Below are 14,528 nucleotides of genomic sequence, written 5' to 3'. Positions count from 1 at the left end.
TACTGTTTCCAAAACACTGATGACAAAATATTACAAAAATATCCCAAACAAAAAAGGGTGCAACTGAGTTGGGAAGAGCTTGCTGAAGAATAAAAAGGTCAGGAGTTCATTAAAAGCCATCAGGTGCTAGGTTTAGTAATATTTTCTTTTTAAAATACAGTGATGAAAATAACTAAAGCTAGACAGATTTGTTTTTTCTGAATTTTGAAACACCAATTTTTTAGTTATTCTAGACTGTAGCAACAAAGGCACAGAAAGGAACGGTGGGACAGCCAAGTCACAGATTTAATACATGGCTTTTTCTATAAATACAAATTTTCCATAGTGAGTTGTGTTTCTGTCTGTTTGTTTTTCAAGGACAGTAACAACATATTCCCGTTACCTACACTCTGACAGTCAATTTGCATTCTATATTATCTTATTTACTACATTACTTGTATTATCCTCATTTCTTCATCCCCTGTTTAGAATTTCTTACTAGCTACTTTGTAGGTTTAATTGCATTAAGTACTGTATTCAAATTACATATTCAAAGATACAAGCAAAAAAATACTGTGAATAAAATCATGTATTAGATTTGAGAAATTCTAATCTCATCCTTCACTGCTGGCCAGGTTTTCCCTGAATAGCTGTTTCCCACCATTCTGAATTATTTGGTGTCAAACTCACTATTTGATCGCCAGTTTGAGGGACAGTAGCCTTTCAGTGGGAGTAATTCTATTTCGTTGTTGGAGGACGGTCCAAAGAACGCACTACTTGCAATGAAAGTATCAATGGGATCAAAGTTCAGAGTCTTCGAAACAACCCAAATATCATCTGTCAAAAAAAAATACAGAGTTCTCATAAGCTGCTTCTACTGCTGTCTTTTAAAGAAAATGAAGCTGGACAAAAATAGTTCAGCATTTACTATGCTGCAAATTAAACTGCTGCTAACATGAAAGTAGGGAGTATTAGAAAGTGGTAAATAAGTGTTATTTCAGTTCTAAAAGAATGAATAAATAATTGCAATTCTTCTAGTACTTACTGTCTGAAATTGGTAGTAACTGTAAAGTTCTCTCCCGGTGCATTTAACGGCATTTGACTTCTGACAAATCTGAAGCATTACCAATTTTGAGAGTGTTTGGAGCAAATCACTGAAGTATACTACAAATCTAGTTAACCACGGTTTTGCCAAAGAATAGCAAGTATTGAAATAAACGTATGTTTTCCCTTGCCTTTCAAAACCGAGACATACTGGAGGCTGCAAAACTTCTGTCTGGCACACCTGATGAGACTAAAGCTCACTACACTATTCCCATACCATACATGGCAGAGCACAGCAAGGGAGATTTGAAAGTTAGGAGCAGTAAGGGTGCATATATATATTTGCCTGTAACAAAAATGATCAAAAATTGTCAGACACAAGTAGAAGTTTTGCCCGTGCAGAGCTTCAGAATTTAAAGTTACAAACGCCTGATTTGTTAGAACATTTCAGTCTGTACATAAACTGTGCACAGACACGTTTGTTCCTGCCTAATTTCCTTTGTATCGTTTTCAACAACAAAGCGAACAAACTATAAAGATATGGGTATCAATTCAAAAGTTACAGAAGTGAAATGAACTGTTGAGACTATCTGGATCAAATCGCTGAACGTCCTCCAACTCTGCGACATTTCAAAAATTTAGAAGAGGAATGCAACAACTACTGAAACACCAATTTTTTACATCGAGTTTTCCTTAATATCATCTATTTGAATACTGGGCTTTCCTGGAACTTCATGATTCACAGATTTAATACACGCCAAACCCAAGGTCATGGAATTTATATTTTTCTAAGGTAGCTGACCATTTACAAGAAAAGATGAATTTGTGACATGCTTCATTGCCCTTCTAGAATGAGAATTGAATTATCAGGGTTGTCAGGAGTTTAAAAATAGGATTCGGTTTTTCTCTTTAGATTACAAATTAAAACTTTAAAAAGGCACAAAATGACATAGACAATTCTTCTGATGCTTACCTTTGCTATAGAGAGAATAATGGTCCTTTCTGCTTAGTTTGAGGTATAATTTGGTTTTGGAATCGCCATCAAATCTGGCAGGTGTATTCACAAGTTTCTTGAACTTACTACACCTCTGTGGTTGAATTTCAAAGGCTTTCCTGTTAAACAGTAATTTTGAGAAAAAGTATGTAAACAATCGGCACATTTTAGATTCACCACCAAAAATAAGAAAGCTGCAGAGATCCGACCAAATTATACACGCAGGTCTTGGTGATTGTTCATCACCTTACATTACCAAGTTTTAAATACATTTATCTTGACTGCAAAATATTTCTCTCGTATTCAGCCATAATTAAATTGTTTCCCCTACAGTTAAGCAGCACAGAATAGCCTTCAATACAACTTCTAACATTAAAATTGGAATCACTAAGAGAATAAATCAAATTCTCTTGTGAAAGATTAAATGAACAGTAATTCAAATGCAACAATCATAAGGGATTTCATTAAGCAATTGATCAAGTTGCTGGTAAGCAGTTTTGATTCTTGCTGAAAAGAGTGCTGACCTGAAATGCCATTGCTGTGAATATTATTCCTTCACTAATTTGGCATTTACATTTCTACACAGAACTGTAGCCTCTTTAAACATAGTTAGTGAAAGTGTCTGTTAAATCAAAATCCAGAGCTACTGGAATATTTATAAATTCTGCAATTCACATAGCACTTGTGAACAGTGCCTATCATTTCAGAATACCTCACCAAAAGCTGGCATCCCTCATAGAGAGAAATCTTTTGACTTCTGAGGTATGTCCCAATACTTTTTATATCACGGAGCACTACACTAGGTCTGGATTTTATCTGTGCAGGGTTCACATCTTCTATCCACTTGAAAAATGAACACTGTTCAGCTTTTGGGGCATCACAGGTATAGAACAAACGACCCTAGGAAGGGAGGGGGAAAAAAAAAAAACAAACCAACAGACAGACCATTAGCACATTAAAACAAAACAGGCAAAAAAAAAGTAAAGCAGTGGACCAGTACTCCCTGCTATAGAAACAATCAGATAAACACCTGTGTTTTCACTGTGTTCAGCTGAAAAACACAAGTGTGGTCCCCAGAGCTCTCAGCTTCTGAAGCCAGTGTGTGTAATGATACCTTACATAAATCCCATATAACCTAGAAAATTATAAATTCATGTCTTTCTCTCTACATACATAAAGCTGTTTCTATATGCAGAAAACTATTTCATCAACAATTCCGGACACTAGTGGATACTACAACTGATCTAAAAAGTGATCTCTGTAACACATCACTTTAACGTGCAAATGTAAATCATACAGAATTGCCCTGTAATTGTTCGAACAATATAGTCTATATGCCAAACAAACACCCCACACTGTAAACAAACAAGTAATAAACAGCACCTTGTTTTGACCTTCTTTTTTAACCATAACAAGCTTAGCAGGATGCATGTGATTGCAGAGTGGAACGCAGCTTTCTTTGCTCGCACTTTGCCCATCTTTCAATGAAGTGTAAAATGATATATCCACTTTTGAAAGAGAATTGTGTAATCTTTGTGACAACTCAAATAGCATTATGTTTAATTGCTCTTGACATAGAAAGGAGAATAGAACAATAATTAGTACAGCCTTAAAATGGTTACACAAGTACACAACATTCAAACAAATACATTTTAATTTGAAACTTTCAATCCCAAATCTAAATATTTAATGAGTCCTAAAAGAAACCACGTGACCTGCATAATTCACATATTGCACATGCAATTAATTTGTTCCAACTGCCTTCCTTTCATTCAAATCACATTTAAGTATATGACTCCAACGGATCCAAACACTAAACAACTGTTAAAAACAAACCAACCAAAAAAACCCCAAAGCTTAGCTAGGAAGCTAAAACTGGTAAATGGGCACAAGGTTACATAGTTGAACAGAAGTGTACTGGTCTTTTGGTTTGTCTTTACAATTTTGGGTATAAACCGAATATATTTCAATATATACATCCAAACCCAAATGCACACAGTTGTTCCAACAGATGATGTTGATGATCTTTCTCCCTCTCATCCTGCTTGGTGAAGCTTCAGAAATACACTGTTTAAAAATGACAGCATTTTACATAGCATGGCGTTAGACGTACCTGTCAGAGCAGCTTTAAAAATCTGTTTGTAGTGAACATGAGACTGAAACACAGTTGGTATGGAAATCTTTCTTTTAGGAAGATCAGCATGTTTTACTTTATCCACATTAGGAAAAGACAACTCAGAAATTGTTATGTCCTAAAAAAACAGAAAAATAAACCATTAAAACTTGCAAAACCCTGAATGAGACAAATTTTGATAAATGGCTACTGTACAGATATGCCAAAATCTGTTCATTTTTCTTCTCTTTTTCCTTTTCGCTTTTATATATTGTGCTTTCATTAATAAGTGCAACTAAATAGAAAAAAATTCAGGGCCGCATTCTGCAACCGGAAATTTCAACATGAAGACTGTCAACGAAGAATCAGTTTTCTAAAAGCAAAATACAAACCCCCTTCACCACATATGTTCGCAGTCTTTGTTAACTCTATGTACAGGAGCATGTATTCAACAGGACTGCCAATAGGAGTAAAATTCAGTACATCTGGGGCTACAGCGTAGAGCCTGGACTGCCATTTAGGATGTACCACGAAGTTAAAATTTGCTGTTTGACATCAGCCCGCATTTATAACCACACAGATAATACTTTCAAAGGCTTTAGAGTAAATTATGTAATTCAGAATCATGTTTTCAGCCCTAGATGTGGGGAAGGAGCACACAAAGCCCATTTTAACACCATTTCCGCACAGAAATAAATCCATCAGATGAAATTATAGCAAAGGTAGTACAAGGCTAGGGATGGAAGAACCAGACTAGAGAGCTTTGGGGAAAGTGTGCATACTGCAAGCTGTCCCTGTGCCCACCGTCCCAGCTAGTCGTGAGGGGCTTCTTCCACCTACCTACACTGCAGTCAGCATCATAATGATAACTCTCCTCATAAGCTTTTTAAAATCCACTATACATATATAGAATAGATATATATAAAAACACACACAATGTGTATACCAGTGTGTATATGAAATACACCAGTTATTTCCATCTCTATTTCACATGAATATTTTACTGTACAAACAGTTTTAAAGATCTAGGAAACACAGTATACTGAGCTTGCATCAAAAAAAAAAAAAAGGAAAAATCTAACATTTTCATTAGGTCTCAAACACAGCCATTTGACAACTTTTAAAACTTGACTTGTGGTTGGTTTGGGTTTTTTTCTAATTTACTCCATTTAAGACATTCTACTGGTCACAAACAGCTGTGCTAATTTTTTAGGTGCTTTTCAATGGCATATCTTACTTTTCCACAATTAAAACTGAAGAAATTTAAAATATTTTAAAATCGGAGACTATGCTTTGAAGCAAGATATGGGTGTTCATTAAAACGATGCTGATTTCACAATTAAGAAAACCACTTCTTCAAAACAGGTTCTTACCAATTATAGATGACATAACAGCCCAACATCTTTTATTTCATCTTCCTGCCATCAACATTCAGATTAAAAAAAATCTAAATCTGGCACTGTGTGCGACAAGGAATTACCTTTACAGAGGATTAGTCACGGCACTCAAAAAATACATTAGCAGCTGCTGTTCTGCAGCTGACACTCTTTTGTGTTACTACGTATGTAGAAACATCTCATCTAATCGCACTGATAATATCTTGCAGGAAATCAGATAAATGCAGCTACTTTGTCCAGAAAAATGTGCTTCTGTCACTTATAACTGTATTTGCTTGAACAGTTACACACCTGGCCGTCTCCTGTTACAGTGTGGCAGCTCAGATGACTTAACACCTTTTGTGTTGCTTCAGCCAAAGGTGTCTGACTTAAGTGCAGAGAAAGTAACTTCCTCTCTGAAATCAAATCTTGGTTGCTGGTATTTGCACAGCATTTACCAAGCATGTTTTTTGCCGTCAGTAGCGGTGCAGAGCCGGGAGCACTTTGATTCGCAGCACTGCTTCCTCCTGTGTCACCCAGCAGCATTCCAAGGACGTTCTCAGCACAGATGTCATCAGTCACTTCCCTGTCGTCGCTGTTTTGAGTTACCGAGTCACACCGAGCACTGTTTTGATATTTTAGCCACTTGCTTTGTCTATATTGTGAAGCCACATTAGGGAACACTGGTTGCACAGATTCCCTTTGTCTGTCTTCCGTATAATCTCCAAACACAGAGGTTTCATAATTTCTGTCCTCAGGGCAAAAAGCACTAATAGGAAATACCGCTGACTTGTTGCATAAATTTACGACTGAAGAGCCGAAAGATTGCTGGACCTCCTTGCTGTCAGTTGGATAAACTGCGTCAGGAATCTTCTCAGTGGCAGGAAGAGTGACAAATGGAGTTCGCGTTTTAACTGTGGGTTTGAACCTGGAGAGGTTGCATTCCTCTGGATCGCTGGATTTCTCCTGTGCTGTAGGGCAAATACATCTTACAAGCAACTTGTAGCACTTACAGATGGCACATTAACTTCAGATGTACAAAAAAATAAGATAACGAAAGAATTCTAAGTTCTTGCTTTTACATCCTGTCTTCTAATTGGCAAGTTTTTGGTATCGTGCCTGTGCAGTACCACACTGAATTTCCATACGATATAAGTGATTTCTACTGTGAGCCTTTTAACACTTAAATCCCTATCTTCAGAACACATCTCTGTAGGCACTCTACTTGTATAAAATAAAATGTTTGGTAGAAATGATTTGTCAACTGGAAGTGGGTCAGAGGACAGCTGAATATGGAAGAAAACTAAAAGCAGACAAACAAATGAAAACAATATGAATTAGAGGCTTAGCTTACAGCCTCCCCCCCCCCCAAACTAGAAGTTGATTTTTCTTTATAAAATTAAATCACTCTACTGAAGCCTCTTTCAGCACAATATAATTGGCAGTGGGGAGGCATGGAATTCAAGGCTAATTCAACTGATTTAGAAAACCCTGTTTAAAATCATGCTTAAAAAAAGTAACACACCCCCCTATGAAAAACATGTGACAAACACAAATCAAACTGTAGTTACCCAGACATATCTCAGTGTACTTCAGCGCCCAGGGTAACCGCCTATTATAGCACAACTCACTGTGCTTCAAAAATCCTCAGAGATTTTCCAGCAAAAATATTGTAAAGTGCAATTATAAACTATAATTTCTCACTGAAAAAAAAATCTGAAAGTTCTTGTTCACTTGGCAAGATCCTGTGTATCAGGGGCTCCTGGATGTCTCCAATAGTTTCCTCAACTCCTGAAGCTGGAGAAATTGTAGAGTTTGGATCAAGCGAGGAAGTCAGTTCTACTGCTGAAATCATCTACAAGATGAATAATTAGCAAGTCAAGTGAATGACTGGAAAAAAGCTTGATTATAGCTCTTTTGTCACTATTCTCTCTCTCATCATTCTAAACAATTGAACTGTCTCTCAGAGTTGAGATAAAACAGTTTCAAAAATAAGAAATTGCTACACACAGGAAATAAAGCCCAAAAGATCTAGAAGAGACAGTCAGTTCACACCATGTCAGGTTCCCCTGAAGTCCACTGCATTTGTCTCAAATCAGAATGCGAAGGTGAGCCTGACGTTGTCCATAGCGGAACTTCAGAATACACATTCAATGCCAATGCTAGGAAAAACACAGGAAGGACAGAAGTCATGCAGAGTAATTGTTCTGAGGCCATTTGCTGCCATTCTACTTTCATTTCACTTACGGGACTGATCCATTCTTGACTCTTTAATAATGTTAGACTTCTTTTGAAAATTCTCTTCTCTGATAAAGTCGATATCATCCTCATGAAGACTTCTTGAACCTGGAGACTTTACCAGTATAAGTAAAAGTATAAGCAAAAACTTGTTAGAAATTAAACTGTTTATCGTCTATATAAACATTATCTTTGTGTGAATCTTATTATTTCTAAACATCTTATTATTCAGTATCTCCAGCGCATTCTGGAAATAAAAAATGAAATATCAATTATCTTCCATTATTTTAATTACTGAACTATATACTGCATTAGAAAAAAGTACTTTATTTAACATTGCATGCCATCTTTCTTTGCATCCAGGAGGAACAGAATCATGATCCAAGAAAGAAAGTTTTAACCCTTGCTTTGGAACTCTCTAACAATTACATACCAAATTTCAAATCCACTTGAGGTGAACATTACACTTCTAACACCAGGAAACAATCATTACAAAAGCCCTCTGCCACTTTTCTCTAGAAGAAATCTGTTTAATATCACACATTACAACCAGGTACATTTTTCAAAGTGAAACTGAACAGAGGGAAAAAAACACGTTACATCTTGCAAATGCATAGTCCTATGACAAAGATAAGTAAAAATAATTGTCACTGCAAAGTTTTAATCACAAAGCACCATGTTCTGTTCTTAGTGATTTTGGTATGATTGTAGTATTCTAAAAATGAACTCTTTTTTATCCTACATTTACAGGATATTTTCCTGCACTAAGGTTAGTAAGAATAACTTTGAAAAAAATGTTTTACCTGTCTGAAGTCAGAAAGGACATAATTGGTTGAAAACGAGGGTGACAAAAATCTCTCAGCTGCAACCTCCGTATTACCGGGGTACTGCTGCCATCCTAGTTGTGAGCAGGGAGCTCTCAACATTATCTCACTAGCTGCTGATCCCTTTACTTCGTGCCCTTGAAACGCAACAGGCTATGTAACATATTGGAATTATCATTAACTGAAAATAAGTACCGTCCTGGAACTATCTACAGTCAATAAAGGTACTTTTCATACATACAACAAAAATAATCTGTTGGAAACTGCAAAATAGAATAAAAAATATCTATGCTTTTTCTTTCTCTTGCACTCCTGCAACTCAGCAGCAATAAAGTTTTTGCACAAATCTCTGTCAAAAGAAAATCAGTATTCTGATGTAGTATGTTTAGTCTTCTTTTTGTATTGTAAAATTTGAGTTTAACACTCTCAATGGAAAACTTTCCAGACAAACATACTAAAAAGTGATGAGAAGCCCATTATGAGACTGGTTAAATATTTATTAGGATTTATTGTAATATATTGCAAATAGTAAACCACCGAATTGAAATTTAAGAAACACTATTCGTTATACTTCAGTTCCACAGAAATTGTACCTTTGGTTGGCAGCCAGATGTCCTAGGGTCGCTTTGGGCCACTGCTATTGGCAGAATACAAGCTTCTGTTTTCTGTAATAAATTGTCCACACAGCTGGGCTGCATATAAAAGTATCAAAAGCTAATTAGTCTAACAATTTAATAACCATTTAAAGTGAAAAGTTAAGCTAAAAAATCTCTTGTATTTATAGAAGAGAAAGCATATTAAGTTACAGCCTTTTTTTTTTCGAAGCCAGAACAATCCATGATAGGATAAGAAAGTACATTTGCTTTTCAAATGGGATAGGAAAAAGAGAAGAGTTTAAACTAAAATCTTTCTTTAAGATTTAAAGATCTTTCTTTTCTTAAGCAATTTCCAGCTCAACCTCTATAGTTTCATAAAACAAGAATTTTATTCAAGAAACCTGGTGGAAAATGAATTCATCTTGTACAGATACGTTATACGTAGTCAAAAATTGGTTACCATAAAGCCAGGAGAATCAAAGTATGAAGAGGAAGATGCCTGTATACTTTCTGAGTAAGGCATTTCTGTAAAGTATTTTATAGCTACAAGAGATGGAAAAGCATAGTAAGTTACAGTTATAGTATTCTTTTTAGATGAAGACATCTGAATATTTACTGGGCTTGCAAACCTAACCCATGCAAATAATTGCACAGTTAGGATTTAACTGAACTAAAGCAAGCAAAGACACAGACTTGGAGCCCACATTTTGGCTTTAAACACTAAAAAATGCATGAGGGAACCTTCATAACACATCACTCCAAAAGTATGATTTCTGAATATGAATTGTCCAGCAGCAGAGATAAGAGTACAGAAGTTACATAGGTAAAGTCATACAGAATTCACTTTAAAATAGAAGCTGACCTAACCTTCATCTTTCACAAGGTGTTCAAATATTTCTTTAGAAGTCTCTGCTTCATATAATATGCTATTATTTTCCTCAATCTTTTGTAAGCTTTCTAATGCTGTGCTATGTTGAGACAAAGCTCTTAGAAGAGCGATATTGTTTACCAAATCAGGAAGATCTGATGAATTTTCAGCCATTGCCGTGCATTTCAGGCAATCCATTTCTATTCTTTCACCTTTGCAAGCTTCATGAAAGGCATTTATGCTCTCTACATTTTCAAACTCAGTTTCACCTATTGCTGTTTCCTCTGGAGATGAATGGTCTTTTCCTAAAGGATAGACAGAACTTCTGGAAATGAGAGTGTCTTCCTTATGTGAAATGCCAAATACCTTTTGATGGTCTTCTGCAATATATTGGAATGAGCCATAGCTAGGATCTGATTTTCGTGACAAAGCCAGCAAAGAACTACCTGGTTTAATGTCATCACTCTTAGCACCCCAGAAGCGTTCAGCATCTGGGAATTTCATGCATCCAAGCTGTGCAACATCTTCTTCGGTCTTTTTGTCCATTGCAGAAATTATTCTGCTGGTAGAAACAGATGAAATATTTTCAGTTTTCTCAAACATACTGGTTTTAGAGTGACATTCATTAACATTTGTGTCACCAGGCAAAAGGTCAGAGGGCTTGCTTTTTATCCATGATGTGCCATTAATGATATGCGCTGCACAGCCATCAAGATCCTTCTTCTTGTTTGTGGCTTCAATACTTAGTTGACTTTCATTAATCTCATTTATGTCGTGTCCATCACCCAAAAGTTCCACTTCAATTCTGGTCTGGTTTGCAGAGTCTTCGGGAATTCTCCCTGTACCTCCGACACTGTTGTCACAAAGCCAAGATGGTATACCCTCAGTGCAGTGATTTCCATCATTCTCTCTGTCAAATGTTGAATATTTGACTTCTTTATTTTCACTGTGTGTCACTACTTCACTGCAAGAATGAAGTCTCAATGCAGCACTGTGCTCTACATCTTCTCCCTTTAAGCAATCTGGACTTTGTGAAAGCACGTCTCCTTCAGTGAGCTTATTCACATCTCTTTCACACAGGTCTTCATTGTCTGTGTCATTAAAATTAAAAGCCTCCATTAGATTAAAGTTAACCTCCATCACTTGTTCATCTGGACCACAGTCTTTGCCATGCATGCTTAATTCCTCCTTTACAGTTCCAATTTCAGTCAATGTTACGTCCACAGAGAGCTCCAGGTCATTAGGCACTCTTTCTGCATTTTGCCTCAGCTGAAGCTCACTTTGCAACTTCACCGATGAATTCTCCTGAAGATGGTTAGTCACTGAACGCTCCCTGTACCTGGAGAGATTTTTTCCAAAGGTGATTGGACTTGCCGAATGTGAAACATCACCTGAGGATGGGACAAACTGACTGTCACTCATGCTACTTATGGTGGATTCAGGTAGGAAGCAAATATTTGTATTGCAGGGATCTTGTAAATCTTGACTCAAATTATTTACCTTTTTGTCATGTCTCTGTCCTGTGATTTCAACACAAGGTTGTTCTTTAGCTGAATTTAGAAGCATTTCAGCATTCCATTCCTTTTTATCAATTACAGTTCCCTCCATAAAAGGCAGGTGCTGAATATTTTGAATTATTCTTTTGGCAGGATTGCCTGAAAAAGCAGGTAGGATAGCGGTTTTTTTGGTATATGAACGATCTGCGTTTTCTAATGCCTGAAACCCAGAAAGACATTCTGTGACTTCAGATGTTGTTTGCTCTCTGCATCCTTCTGTTGGTTTAGACTTCAAAAGAGCTATTATCTGTGCTGTGCTCCTGATGTTGTGTGACATTGCCTCGTGACCGGCTGCCTGACTACTAGATTTAGCGTGCCCAGTAATTAGAGGAGATTCTGGCTTCACAATGGACTGATCAGACTTTTGCTTCTCTGTCTCCTCACATCTGTCAAGAAACGGAGCTGAAAGCAGTGAGGAGAGAGACATGTGTTCTCTGTTGTTATCTGTACACACATCTTCATGAAAGTCTGCAGACAGATTTGTTTCTGCATCCTTCTTGCTAATTGTAGAAAATAATGGAGAGGTAGTATAAAACTTGGATGGAAAATTACCCTGATACTGCTTAGATAAAGGCAATATCGTTGGGTTTTCTCCATCTTCCATTGTTGATATTTTCTTTTCAACTTGGCGTGGCCCTTGGAAACCCTAGGAGAGAAATTTTAAATTAATTCTACTCAGAAATCAACTTCACATTTTGCAATCAAATGTCAAAACCAGGGCACACTCCATAAAATATATTCAGATCAAGTAGCACATAATGATTCCACAGGCTTAGAGAAATAATCTCAAGCCCTTGCAATTTTCACTGAAGCCTTAGCAATAGCAATCCTGCTAAACCAAACAGATTTAGTAAACTCTGGAAAAAATAGCTACCGATAACACATTCTGGCTTAGAGTTCCAAAAAATCAGGAAGAAAAGATGTGCCCTTTGTTTTTTAAAATGCATGTTAACATCAGACGTAACTTTCAAAACAAAGACATACCGTAAACTTCCTTTTCAAGCCGACAGAGAGATGTCTTGGAGGCAGAACACCAGGTTTTACAGCATTTCTATCCACTGCCGGAGTTTCTGCTTTCCTTGGCTGATCTTCAGGAGATTTTTCATTAGCTTTTACTGCTTCAACTGTGATCAAATATCGTTCACTTTCTAAATTATCACCAGCATTCACCTAGAAAAGAGAAAGCAGCAGCATGTACATAATAGTGCTATATAAGAAACAATAAGAGTCTTCTAAATAAATAGTCTTCCAAATACTTATATGTAAAAATGTCAGAAATTTACACCCAGTATATCACAGCTGCCATATAAATACTTAGATTAAAATATACATACACTACAAATCATTAGCACTTAGCTTCAAGTTATACTTATTTAATGTATCACTATAATACATTGCTTTTACCTAAAAGGAATAAAATTCCATAAAACCTTTATGGTGGTTCTAGAAAAACAATAAGACTCATCAATAAACAGAAGCTGTTTTCGCTTTCCACTATTTCCATTGCAGCGGATTTTCATACCCACAGTAAGAAAAAGTTACCAAACTAGAGTTTGAAACGCTTCCTGAAACACAAACCGCAAGCATAAAAGTAAAAAAACCCTCCAAACAAAATATACCTGAGATTTTATAAAAATACTCTCCAAACATTGTCCTTTATCGTCAAACAAGATAGCCTGCAATGAAAAAATACAATTTTAAATAACTAATTTTATTTCACAGTTCAACTAGATTGCTACTGACAGTCCAGCAGCAGCAGGTATTAAATCCAATGGTATTAAATCTGAGTTGTTCACCTTATTTCCACCAGTTCTAATCCTCAGAATTCCATCTTGCCATGTTTTTGATTTTTTCATTTTTTGGTGAGTGTACAATACCTGTTTTAAATGTGTAAAATGTTGAAATAACAATAAGTAAGAAAAATGTTTAAATAATACAGCAGCCACAGTGTCTTTTAATTTATTTCTACTTAATTGTACACAGTATTAAAAATCACTTACAATAAATTCTTGAGAAGCCATTGCTTTGGCAAAACAGTCATCCAACAGTTTATTTTGCAAATATTCACATCTTCATACAGCCTGAGAGACAGGGAAATGTTCAGAATCCACCAGAGTTGTGAAGGAAACGTATTGACAAAAAAAATAGATGTCAGTTCATTTTTTTATTTTCCTCTCAAAAGAAGAGAGCTAGATACAAGACAATGTCAAAACAGTGAGGTATGGTTGATGTGGGCATTTTAAAGAGAAACTTCAAAAATAATCTAACAGAAAGACTACTGGTTAAAAAATGGTTTTTTTATAGATGCCAACATATTTTCTGACTTTTAGGGTAATTAATTCTTTTAAATGAATGGCAACTCTGAAAACTCCAGTGATCACACTACTGTTCAGAATTAACAAACTATCCTAAACACGTTTAGTTGCAGCAAAAAAAAAAAATACCATAGAAGCTCTTAACAAAATAATTTTGTCACAAGTTTATTGACTCTGTACTTTGTCATGTGTGCTTAATTCATGCAAAATACAACTGACTCTCAAAACCAGCTACCCATGAAGTCAAGCCTCTTTACATATGTAAAGTTAGATCACAGTAAATTTTAAAATAGCCCTTACTGATGAAACCAGGAACAAATTATAAAAGCAACTCATCCCCAGAAGCTGGGACTTACTGCTGTACATACGGGCTTATAATATTCGATCTGTGCTGCGGTTTGCAGCTGTGTTGGCAGAGCTGCCCTTGCCACCTTAGCGATGAAAGGGGCCACCAGAGACAGGGGCAGCTACTCCTCAGTAGTAGAGTAGCTGGGGATGAGGGAGAGTGATTCCCGCCGTCTCTTACGGCTGCCACCTTCTTGGCAATCCCCGGGTGCTCAGGAAGGTGTCAAACTTTGGAAATGGACACCCTTAAAGGACACAGAATTACTGTTTTCCTCATTAA

At 36.4% G+C, this 14,528-nt stretch overlaps 1 protein-coding gene across 1 annotated transcript in view; it reads right to left on the bottom strand.

Moving 5' to 3' along the window:
* The window catches only part of ZGRF1 (zinc finger, GRF-type containing 1), a 24,125-nt gene extending 10,516 nt beyond the window's left edge, over positions 1-13,609 (bottom strand). The window contains exons 1-15 of the mRNA XM_009700124.1: positions 13,589-13,609; positions 13,385-13,465; positions 13,208-13,264; positions 12,573-12,758; positions 10,032-12,234; positions 9,625-9,707; positions 9,162-9,260; positions 8,548-8,721; positions 7,754-7,859; positions 5,819-6,477; positions 4,131-4,269; positions 3,401-3,585; positions 2,730-2,917; positions 1,997-2,136; positions 670-816 (exon numbers count right to left, since the gene is read on the bottom strand). Of these exons, the coding sequence (XP_009698426.1) occupies positions 670-816; positions 1,997-2,136; positions 2,730-2,917; positions 3,401-3,585; positions 4,131-4,269; positions 5,819-6,477; positions 7,754-7,859; positions 8,548-8,721; positions 9,162-9,260; positions 9,625-9,707; positions 10,032-12,234; positions 12,573-12,758; positions 13,208-13,264; positions 13,385-13,465; positions 13,589-13,609 (4,468 nt within the window). The remainder of the gene's footprint in view (positions 1-669; positions 817-1,996; positions 2,137-2,729; positions 2,918-3,400; positions 3,586-4,130; positions 4,270-5,818; positions 6,478-7,753; positions 7,860-8,547; positions 8,722-9,161; positions 9,261-9,624; positions 9,708-10,031; positions 12,235-12,572; positions 12,759-13,207; positions 13,265-13,384; positions 13,466-13,588) is intronic.
* Positions 13,610-14,528: the final 919 nt, after the last annotated feature.

The sequence above is a fragment of the Cariama cristata genome, unplaced genomic scaffold (genome assembly GCF_000690535.1).
Source record: "Cariama cristata isolate BGI_N322 unplaced genomic scaffold, ASM69053v1 scaffold29285, whole genome shotgun sequence".
Taxonomy (NCBI): domain Eukaryota; kingdom Metazoa; phylum Chordata; class Aves; order Cariamiformes; family Cariamidae; genus Cariama; species Cariama cristata.
This window is presented reverse-complemented; position numbering and strand designations above follow the sequence as displayed.